Source organism: Ictalurus furcatus, chromosome 3 (assembly GCF_023375685.1).
Source record: "Ictalurus furcatus strain D&B chromosome 3, Billie_1.0, whole genome shotgun sequence".
Taxonomy (NCBI): Eukaryota; Metazoa; Chordata; class Actinopteri; order Siluriformes; family Ictaluridae; genus Ictalurus; species Ictalurus furcatus.
This window is the reverse complement of record NC_071257.1, coordinates 29929022-29941304: the sequence shown is the minus strand read 5'-3', so window position 1 is coordinate 29941304 and position 12283 is coordinate 29929022. Positions and strand designations below refer to the sequence as shown.

Below are 12283 nucleotides of genomic sequence, written 5' to 3'. Positions count from 1 at the left end.
CTGTTATTCACTTCACCGGTCAGTGCTTTTAACGTTATGGCTGATCGGTGTACAACCAGAGCTAAATCCATAGTTAGTCAACACTGGTTTCTTCCAGCTAAAGCTGACAGTGCTACACAAGTTAACAAATTTCTAACAGGAGTACATACTGAAGGCTTTCAATGCTATTCAGGAATGTCTTGTACCTGTGTGAAGCTGAAAAGATGCATTCTGTCAGAATTCGTTAGAGTTGCAAAGGTATGAAGAAAGGAAAGGAATGTCTGGAGGTGATGGAAATCACAGAGGAATGCCTGGTGATGTTTTATGCAAACACCTGTGAAGTTCAGGTGCTCCATTACATTTTAATGAGCTCTGGGTTTCAGCTAGGTGGCACACAGACACGCATGCACGCACACACACACACACAAGCATGCGCACATGCGCACACACACACACACACACACACACACAAACACGTGCACACGTCACTCTCTACCTTCAGTGGGGTTGACAGCAGCAGGCAGACTCTCCCAGTCGAGGGTCCATGCTGCGCAAGGGTGTGGAGAGAAGACGGCCTCGATGCCATGCTCCTGAGGAATACACACAAACATATGAGTCACTCATAGGGCTAAAGAAAGCACAAAAAAAAAAAAAAAAACAAGGAAATGGTGTGTTTGGGATTAGCATCATGCCTGCATCACACCTTTCTTTCACTCCTACTATACTTCAGTCTGTTGAACTGTGGGTTCACTTACTTTTTCACACCAAGTTGTTGCCCACTAATGCCACTTTTCTACGGCCATTAATTTCTTTTTTAAGCTCTTTGACACACAGATCCTGACTTAATCACACTTTAATTCCCCGTTTCAGATTTTGATCACGTTCGCGCAGCATGTAACACGGCCGCTCGCAGAAAGTAGCTTGCTGCTAATTGGATGACAAATCACCATGCCCACATGCTGCTGGTGATTGCGAGATATTTCATTTCAGGCCAATTAAAACACAACTATGGTGACAGCTACATGTCAATACAATATGTGCAAGAGACAAAGTCTTAACGTTCTCCTTTTTTGTGATTTACAAGTATATAATCCTGTATTTATTGGTCAAGAGCTTCAGTTCATGTCGAGATTAAATATGAATGAAAAAAAAATGTCTCTGTGACTTCGACTGTGGCATTGTTGTTGGTGCTAGGCAGGCTGGTTTGAGTATTGAGTAACTCAAATAAAAATAAGCGTGGTGAGCACAAAAGCATCTCAGAATGAACAACATGTCAAACCCTGAGGTGGGCGGGCTTTAATGGCAGAAGACCACATCGAGATCCATTTCTAGTTGGGTCAGAATTTGGCATCAGCAGCATGATTACGCGGACTCGACCTGCTTTGTGTCAACAGTTCAGGCTGGTGGTCGTGGTGTAATGGTGTAGGGAATGGTTTCTTAATGCACCCTGGGCCGCTTAATACCAGCATATTACCTCATTAGTGGTGGCTTAGTGGTTAAGGCTCTGGGTTACTGATCGGAAGGTCGGGGGCTCAAGCCCCAGCACTGCCAAGCTGCCACTGTAGGGCCCTTGAGCAAGGCCCTTAACCCTCTCTGCTCCAGGGGGCGCTGTATCATGGCTGACCCTGCGCTCTGACCCCAGCTTCCTGACAGGCTGAGGTATGTGAAGAAAACAATTTCACTGTGCTCTACTGTACATGTGACCAATAAAGACTCATTATCATTATCATTATAGCAAAAACAATCCAGGAAGCTGGTTACAAGTTGGGTGTTTTTGTCCTCAGCATCAGCATTTTAGTCGGTTTTTTTCCCTTTAAAAAAATGACCCTTTAACAAGGTTAGTAATTCTTGCAAAACTGAAGACGAGACTATAAATAAGCTTAATGAGTTATTAGCTGTAACTAAGCTCATTATAAACCTGAAGTTAATTAAATAAACTGTGCCTGGATGTGCTCTGTGTTGAACAGCAACGGGGATATTTGTTGAATTCTTGTATAGCGATGTAGCCCTGATAAACAAGGTTGCTTCATTTCCTTAATTTAATCCATCTTTCATGTTTTGTAAACAAAGACACTGTGTACATTGGAGGCCAGCACAGCTTGCTCTGTTCCATCTTTATCTGTTCTAAGATCCATGAGAAAAAGATTTAATATATGCTATTATGGGCAGTGGTGGCTTGGCTCTGGGTTATTGATCAGAAGGTCGGGGGTTCAAGCCCCAGCACTGCCAAGCTGCCACTGTTGGGCCCTTGAGCAAGGCCCTTAACCCTCTCTGCTCCAGGGGCGCCGTATCATGGCTGACCCTGCGCTCTGACCCCAGCTTCCTGACAGGCTGGGGTATGTGAAGAAAACAATTTCACTGTGCTCTACTGTATACGTGACCAATAAAGACTCATTATCATTATTAAAGTTATCCATCAATCTATTTTCTGTACCGCTTATCCGAAACAGGGTCATGGGGGAGCCTGGAGCCTCTCCCAGGGGACTCGGGGCACAAGGCAGGGATCACTCTGGATGGGGTGCCAACCCATCGCATGGCACATTCGCACCCACACTCGCACACTCTGGACAATTTAGAGATGCCCATCTCTACAACGCATGTCTTTGGACTGGGGGAGGAAACCGGAGTACCCGGAGGAAACCCCAGAACATGCTAACTCTGGGGTGGAGGTGGGAAACGAACTCCCAAACCTGGAGGTGCGAGACAAACGTGCTATCCTCTAAGCTACTGTGCCACTATTAAGGTTACAAGAATACAAAGCAAGTTAAGAGTAAACACATACAGTATTATGAGATAAACCGCAATGACCGAAATTTAATTCATCTGACTTGATCACCAGAATGGACTTGTTTGTTTTAAACTTCGTTCTCTGACATGTCGGTCTAGTTTTACATTGGTTAATGGTTTCCTACATTACCCACAATGCAGTTCTACCTGCTGACAGTGGTGGCAGTGAGATTTAGCTTTCACTTCACCTCTACCCAAAGAAAGTGATGCAACTTCACTTTAGTCTTTTAGACTTATAGCTTGTCACCTCCTTATCAATACACTCTACTCAAACAGATCAGCTTCCCAACCCTCAACTTGCGTGCTAATACCAGCATCAAGGCCATCACACTCATTACCTCGTAGATCGTGAACTAGCCGAGACTGGGTTCTGCTGTAACTCAGAGTACTACGTCGTGCAGCTGTACTGTCTACTACTTCTATGCTGGACTTCTACATACATGGTGTCCTGCTGCAGCTTTTTAAAAGCTATCCTGCATCTTATTCAAAAAGAAAAAGAAAAAAGAGAAATGCCAAAAGCATCAATTCTCTCAAATCTCTCTCGTTTAATCAATGCACTCTTACACACTGAAAACAGAAACACAGCAGTGGACTAAAATGGAGGTGGAAGGACATTTTGAAAAAATGGCACTTAGCACAGTCCTTCAAGTTCGCACAGGAAGTCGTGACACCGGCAGCACTACAGAGAGCAGAACCGTCAATCAAGAGGTTTTCCTGCCTGGAAGGCTGTGACAGCCAATCTGAGTGAATGCCAATCAAACTCAGGGTGAAAACATGAAGCGTAGACGCAGGAATGATGACTAGCCGCCTTCCAGCTATTCCCCAAACTCTCACATGGAAATCTCTTGTGATGAACATCTTGCTTGCTCTCCAAGGCAACAATGGTAATAAAGGCCACTTCATCCAGGCCGCATGATTGACCAAAAAAAAAAGAAAAACCTACAACAAATTCCAAACAAGCAGCGGATACTCCGTGGAAACGGCACGACGGGGGTGAAAATTACGTTGGCCTTCAGATGTGAAGGATTTGTTTTTCTGAAAGTTTATTTGACTGAATGATTAAAAAATGAGTCGGAAGGATGTAATCTTCAGTTAGCTGTGTGGTCTGAAGTGTCCTCATAGCTCATGAATGGGCTTTTAAAATGGAATATTAGCACTTCAAGAAGAGATTTATTATACTGTATTGATTACTGAGCCAACAGATTTCACCACAATCTTTTTTTTTTAAAACTGCGCTCCAAAAGGTCTAATAACAGTTTCTCTCTACAATTCTCAGACTAACATTTTTTTAAAAAAACAGCTAAAAACTTGCCTTCTGAATGATTGCTTTCCATTTTCAAAAATCTGGGACGTAAAATGCGACAGTTCTTTAGACGACGGAGGTCCTTGAAGACTGAATTGTAAGAACTTGTCCCTAGATGTTACACAAATAAATTCTAGGCGAAGTGGTGTGTAAACTCTGGGAAATGTTGTTTTGGAAAGTACTTTTTGAGAGATAAGAAGGAAGATTTCAAATTTCTGTGAGCTGATTCTCTCTTGCACTTACAAGAGCATGAAAAATTGGTGAGTAAAGGCTTTTAGTCAAAATTTATCCGGAATAAAATCAAGGCTGATGTCACTTGTCCAGCCACAAAACCTTAAGTGGCCAGCACATGAGCAAACAAAAACCCAAGAGCAAATATGGAAATCCAACGACAAAACCAAAAAACGACTGCGAATTCAAAAACATGACAGGAAAACCAAAAACACAGATGTAAACAAAAACATGTAAAAGGGTAGATCATTACTGAACATCACATGCTCGTTGTTGATTGCCGTGTGATTATCGCAAGGAAAAAAGACCTGACATTTTCAAACTGTTATGCGATTCAGAGGATTCGGAATGTAGCAGCACGCCTTGCTTTCAACCAGCCCAAAAGAACTCGTGTCACACCCCTCTTCCTCTCCCTCCACTGGCTTCCTGTAGCTGCCTGCATCAAATTCAAGGCCTTGATGCTCACATTTCCCAGGAGTGGCATGTTCGACCGATTGTTTAAATAATAAATAGCCCTGAACATCTACTCTTGCTTTTAGCCTTCGGGATCACCTGTGAAGATTGCATATGTTGTTAAAAAGGATAAGCCAACATGAAGATCAGAGAGCTGTCTATGGGAGAAAAGCAAGCCATTCTGAAGCTGAGAAAAGAGGGAAAAATCAATCAGAGGCATTGTGCAAACATTGGGCATACAACCATGTGGAATGTCCTGAAAAAGAAAGAAACCACTTGTGTACTGAGCAACAGACAGCTGATGGGTCGGCCAAGGAAAATAAAAACAGCTGATGACAAACATTGTGAGAGCTGTGAAGAAAAACCCAAAAACAACAGTCAGTGACATCACCAACAACCTCCAGAGGGCAGGGGTGAAGGTATTACAATCCACCATTCGAAGAAGACTTCATGGGCAGAAATATAGAGGCCATACCACAAGATGCAAACCACTCATCAGCAGTAAGAATCAGAAAGCCAGATTGGAAGTTGCAAATAAATACAGAGCTGAGCCACAAAAGTTCTGGAACCCAAATTAACCTCTACCAAAGTGATGGAGAAAAGAAGGCTCTGTTTATGATGCAAAACATACAAGCTTTTCTGTGAAACATGGTGGAGGTAGTGTCATGGCATGGGCTTGCATGTTTGTTTTTTTTTTTTTTTAAATCTCAAACCCAAATGTCTTTAGTGCAGGGTTTTTCCTGCATTGAAAACGAATTTTTGTCCCACCAAAGCTTTATTTGATCAGTTAGTGTGATTTATGAGTGATGTAGCTAACTGAGGGAGAGAAGGAGCTGAGAGCCCCCCCCCCCGCCACGCACTCTCTCCGTCTTCTAATTAAGCCCTGTCTTTGCTCCCTCTCCCTCGCACATATTAATCAAAATCAACTGACACGATGGTAAAAGGTCGGAAGACCGAATCCATGTTTCACGTGGCGCGTTTGGAGAATTTTCTTTTCCCTGTGTTACCGCTGGGTGTGAATTGAATTGTGCTAAAAAAAAAAAAAAAAAAAAAAAAAAAAAAAGTCACCTTATCTTCTCTGGCAAGTGTTCCAGACTTCCAGAGATGCAGTTGACATAAACCACACTTTCAATAAACGAAAAAAAATCCTATCCAGTGATGAAGTGTTTTCTGTGTTGACACAAATCTTTTGTGATGTCCTAACAGCCGGGATTAGCACACAACGCGTCCACGTCCACTAAAGTCCGATTCATGACCTTACGACTCCTTTGAACCGATTCATTTTAATGAATGGTTAAAACAACTGATCGGTCTACAACACTGAACTCACCAGACGTCACTGTCTGAATCGGTGTATAACAAATCATTTACTCAGAACACCTCTGAAATGAGAATGTAAGTGTGCTTACCCCATTAGCAAGAGAAGTTAGTAAGGTTTAGCCTTAATAATAAAGATTTTCAGGTTATTTACAGTATCTCACAAAAGTGAGTGCACCCCTCACATTTTTGTAAATATTTGATTATATCTTTTCATGTGACAACACTGAAGAAATGACACTTTGCTACAATGTAAAGTAGTGAGTGTACAGCTTGTGTAACAGTGTAAATTTGCTGTCCCCTCAAAATAACTCAACACACAGCCATTAATGTCTAAACCAATGGCAACAAAAGTGAGTACACCCCTAAGTGAAAATGTTCAAATTGGGCCCAATTAGCCATTTTCCCTTCCCGGTGTCATGTGACTTGTTAGTGTTACAAGGTCTCAGGTGTGAATGAGGAGCAGGTGTGTTAAATTTGGTGTCATCACTCTCACACTCCCTCATACTCGTCACTGGAAGTTCAACATAGCACCTCAAGGCAAAGAACTCTCTGAGGATCTGAAAAAAAGAATTGTTGCTCTACATAAAGATGGCCAAGGCTATAAGAAGATTGCCAAGACCCTGACACTGAGGTGCAGCATGGTTGAATGGTTGTCAGTATTGGGCTCGCAGATCATGTGGGAAGGGTACTTTTACTGTGCGTGTGGACGACCATTTCTGACCCAGGAAAAACCCTGTCGTGGATAGCACAAACAGAAGAACTGGCCTTGGCCTTCCAATAGTTTTGGAGGGGATTACATGTTATTAGGTGAAGAATAATTCTTTCTTCTGAATTAGCTGGCTTCCTTTAGATGCGTTTTAATGAATAAAAACATTAAAAGAATCATTTCTGTAATACTTTCTGTAAATCCACTGCCTTTTACACCGACACATGCTTGTTCACGCCCTTTTCGTTGAGTCATGTTTTGAACTTTGCTGTACTTGGCAACCTAGCAAGTAAAAACAAACCTAGCACAGCCTACCCTGAGAAAAAAAAAAAAAAAAAGCTCAGTGAACGTACTTAATTCGAGTCCTTACATCGGCGCCACATAAATGAACCGAGATACGTGAACAAAATTTGTTTTCGTACAACCAACATGAATTTGATCATGTATTTTCAAAGCACTGAATGAAATTTAACCCGGGTCGCTGGCATTCTCACACAGCAACATCCCATCAGCACCATCAAAGTAATCGGATCACGTTAATTCTAAATGGATTGATCACACTTGCTCTACATGATTCAATCAAATAATTAGGACACTTGTATTTAGCATAAGCAATGAAATCCCATTTTCATGAGAAACTATAATGTTCACTGAGCCAAGCACATATGCCCTTTTCCCCCCAGTGTGGTGTGATAACTCTATAATTTACCATGTTCGTGCTGTGTTTATTTCTGTTCGAATGCTTTAGCAGGCTGGAACTCCCAGACTGAGATCTGTCAATCAAGCACATGTCAATCAAAAACTGAATACACCCAGACAGATCTCAGATCAGTCTGTGCAGCACGTTTAGATGATTTCTGAGCAAGGTTTTATTGCGTTTCCATCTTCTGTTCCACTTAGACTTGCTGGACATTTAATAAACACTTACATCTAGAAGCATACAGACATTTGTAACGCTATACTATGTTTTATTTACAAAATATATATTATATCTATATATATTATATCTATATATATATATATATATATATATATATATATATATATATATATATATATATATATATATATAAATTATCGTATAATATTATATGTGAATGACAAAAGGACACAATAATGATGGAACCACAGCTATATTCAACTGTCTCTACTGAAAAAAAGCCTGTACGTAAGCAGTTTAACATAGCCTCAATTCTAAAAATGATTAAAGGATACATTACAATAGTGCAGAGGAAGATGCTTGGATCCTGACAGGCTACAATGTGTTCTTGTAAAGGTAGACCATGGCAAGTTGTGCAACTAATAACAATGTCTTGCTTACTTATTTCAAAAAGAGACAAGATATTGCGGTATAGGATAAGGGCCAGAAACAAATTACGACACAAGCATTTACATCACGCAACAGCATGTATTTGACATAAAAATAAATAAATATATAAATAAATCCTCCTGGCATCAGCAACTTCACGTCATCTTTGATTCCCAAGAGCACATTCAAACACCTCAGGCCTGTCCGACATCACCGTTTGAAATTTTTACTACTAAATTACACTGATGCAGATGTTTCCTTTCTGTCATGCATGCGTCTTTCCAACTTTTCTGGTTCAACTGGAACCAGAACGAAAGCGCAAAATATGATGAACGTTCGTGTTACAATATACATCATCTGATACGATGTCCCTAGGTAAAGCAGTGAGGATTGTGTGGGACAGAAACACATCTCCATATAACACTACACACACACACACACACACACACACACACACACACACACACACACACACACAGCAATGGGACAGGGTGAAAGACTAAAGAATAACCAGAAAGCATGACTTCTTATTGCATTATCACCGCTGGTTGTGTCTGAAAATGAACATCAACTCCAAATTCACATCTTTAATTTTAGGACTTTCGCTTGTTTACGCCTGCTTCCAAAGTGTATGGGGTTAAATATTCGGCAAAAATTGAACACATTCTGTAAATCTGTTTTTGCTTTTGGAATCTTGTTGGTCTCAGAACGCGGCATAAACCGTAATTGGTTTTTTTGGGTTTTTTTTTTCATGGTGACATGGAAATTCATTTGTAAATTCAACAAAATTACTTCCATATAAGTGCTGCCATTGGTCGATTGTTTATACCATTTGCATAGATGGTTCACATCAATTATATTATCAATGGCTTATGCTATTTGGATAGTATAAAGGTTAGTAAAGACTCCTTTTCATTCAGAAGCAATGAAGAAAACGTAGAAAAGACCTGGCTGGTTCTTTGGTCTTTCAGATTTAAAATGGAATAAGTTAGGGTGCCTTACAGAAGCATTCACTAGTGGCATGTGTTGGAATAAAATGTTAAAGGCAGTCAAGTAGTACGGTTTAAAATTCTCTAAAGACAGCCCATACAGGATTTTGCAGAGGTTTTTTTTTGTTTGTTTGTTTGTTTGTTTTTTAAATGAAATGTCGCAGCCAAAAATGCTAAACTTTTTTATTTAGTCAAAGTTTGGATCGCGAGTCAAGCAAAGCCAAACACGCTCTTCTCCGACTTGAGAAATCCGGAAAACAAGCTGTGTCTACATTCCCTTCTACAGCAAGTGAAAAGAGCAGTAGAAGAATATTTCTGTAAAGCTGCTTTGAGACAATGTCTATTGTAAAAAGCACTATACAAATAAAATTGAATTGAATTGAATTGAATTATTTCGACGTTGAATAAACAGTGTACGATTAACTCAATAACGGAACATCTTACGGAAATGTTCAAAACTACAACATGTATTTAGGGAAGTTCATTTCCCAACCAATATACTGTTTAAAGCTCAAAACACTTCAGAGTTTCAGTATTTATAATATACAGTAAACACATTTAATGAAAGTTATGAGTAAAATTTTGCATTCCTGTACATTTTTTTTTAAAGACAAACTCAATTCGATAGATCAAGATCCCTAGTCAGTAATCCAAAGGTATCAGAAACTAAGAACATTTTGGAATCATGTATCAGCTCCTTATTTTGGTTACTAGTGTACCTGATTACTCAGTATCAGTCCATCCTCGGATCTAAAACTTCAGTGATGTACAGTACAACAGAGGGGCCAAGGACTCATCCAGACACTCCCAGCAAACTGCTTTAGTTATTCAGGCCATAATGACTCCAAAACACAAAGTCAACACACACACACAGTTTGGGCATTCTGAGACAGCTGGAGTCAGATTCCCATCAGAGTGTGTAATGGAGGCGCTTGTGAGAACACATTGCTGATTTGAGAAAGGTCCGGCTGATTAGCAGAGGCTTCTCTGGATCAACAGCAGTAAAGGATTATGTGTCACTGCTTGGTGCCAAGCTCACCAAGCCCAGGCAATGTAGTCTAGCCACACGGTGCATGAGGCCATTAAATCCACAGCAAAGAGCCAATAAGGACAGCTGCGAAGCAGACCAAACACTGACAAGCACGCAGCCTGGGAATCTCAGACGGCCGTTCCGCTTTTAACACCCCCCCTCCCCCACCCACCCACACACAGACACTTGCATGGTTATCACTTTGACGTGACAGGAAATCACTGATTTATATACACTCAGTGTCAGCGTTAGCCAAGACGGAAACACACCCACTGTAGTGTGGTCTGGGAGTCAGGACTTGGCCCAAACTTCCTCCATAGCAGCATCTGTGAGTTTATTTGCTCCTACACACTTCAGTACAGGGTCTAAGTGGGTCAGCAGTATCACCACTCCAGAGGGGACTAATAGACCAAAAAAAGAGAAAGCGTAAGAGAATGTATAGCACTGCAGCACAGCAGGTTCCTCATTACTACCACCCTGTTTACACCAGCTATAAAGTGTTATTGGATTTTGTGTTGTGTTCAGCAGTTTGTATGGGAATAGAAAGGGAGTGAAATAACCACATGGGGCATGAGGAGAAAGTAAGATCAATTCACCCTTAATGGCTACACAGTAACTACAGTGCCATGAAATCCTCAGGTATTCGGTAATATTTCCAGAACGGTTGGTTTACTGGATTTTAATTGGATTACCTTTTTTGTTATCCAATTTTGAGACATGCAGAAAACAATAAACTTACCTTTAGGTCTGTCATGATTATTACACATCACTTTATTAGATTGTTCATACAAATAGGGAATCAGTGCTTTACGTACCACCACCATACACTCAGACTCAACAGTACATCATTATTTATTAGACAAGTATGGAATAAGCACAATGGAGCATGCTGTTATAGGAAAATAATAAACAGTGGGATGGTGTAATGCCATCTGATACACAGCAGGGTTACTGTTACGACCCCAGCGTCATTCTTTTCCTCCAACAGCATATCCGCAAGTGTTTTATTCTTCTTACGCCACAGCAACTTGCCATCAATTACGATTTTAGCTATTAAAGAACACAACTCTGTAGTGTTTATATTTATTTGCAGTACATGTAATGTTGTGGAATGTTCGCGAAACAAGTTCTCACTTACGTTGTTGCCACAATAAACAGTCAATCCCTCACCAGCCTCCTTTTTCTTTTTTTCCTCACAGTTAAAAAGGCTAAAAAAAAAAAAATGCAGCTTGTCATGTGACAGAGAAACTGGAAACCGTGAAGAATTCCGTCCTGAAGACGTTCCCATTTCGGTAAACCTAAAGGAACGTTTTTACCCGCTGACTCTAGAGACTCCTTCCAAAAAAATTTAAATGAACATCTCTTCACAAAAAACTTCACCATATCAACAATTACACTATTATTATTTTTTAAAATCAGTTTAACTTGAAACAAAAATCTCCATTTAGGGTCAATTTAAAACAGATTTTAAAAAAGTATGATTACTCACAATTGACTACAAGCAAAAAAAAAAAAGAAAGAAATTGATTGACAGCTCTAACTGATATACTGGTAATTTTGTATGCCGTTACCATGGTTAAAAATAGAAAAGAAAGAAAGAAAGAAAGAAATAAAAAGCCTGTTTGTTTTATCCCTTTACTTTAAAAGGGTAGTACGTCAAACCAACCTGATGCCTCTGAACACTGGTGTCACCGAGTGCATTTAAGTAAACATCTCTCAGTCAACTGAAATGGCTTAGGGCGAGTGTTTAACAAAGCCTTTCCAACAGCAGCTGACTTCAGAAATGACATGGAACAGAGACAGACGCATGTACTAAAACATCAGCAAACAGTCCCTCTGACTAAGAACTTAAGAAGGTGTTATGGAAGGCTGGTTGGAGAAAAAAAAAAAAGTCATTCACTCAGTTCTAAATACGTACTGGGTTTAAGATTTTTTTTCCCCAGTGACTCAGCTGACATCCTCAACAATGCGTCTGTGTGGACTTTAGCACCAATGAATAAACTGCGTATGTGAAAGGATATGTGGAAAAGGCTGGTGCTCGTGCTGCTGTGGGACCACAGGGGGAAAAAACCCAAAACGATACCAAAAACACACAAACAACACTGTTGCCCTGGTAGCTCTTTAGGCCTAGATTAGACTGTGGGGAACATTAATTAATGTTTACACCAACCGTTTT

General features: G+C 40.4%; 1 protein-coding gene across 2 annotated transcripts in view; it reads right to left on the bottom strand.

Moving 5' to 3' along the window:
- gstcd (glutathione S-transferase, C-terminal domain containing) overlaps positions 1–12283 on the bottom strand; it is a 127218-nt gene that overhangs the window by 97701 nt on the left and 17234 nt on the right. For both annotated transcript variants that reach the window (XM_053621974.1, XM_053621975.1), the window contains one exon: positions 476–569. In XM_053621974.1, the coding sequence (XP_053477949.1) occupies positions 476–569 (94 nt within the window). The remainder of the gene's footprint in view (positions 1–475; positions 570–12283) is intronic.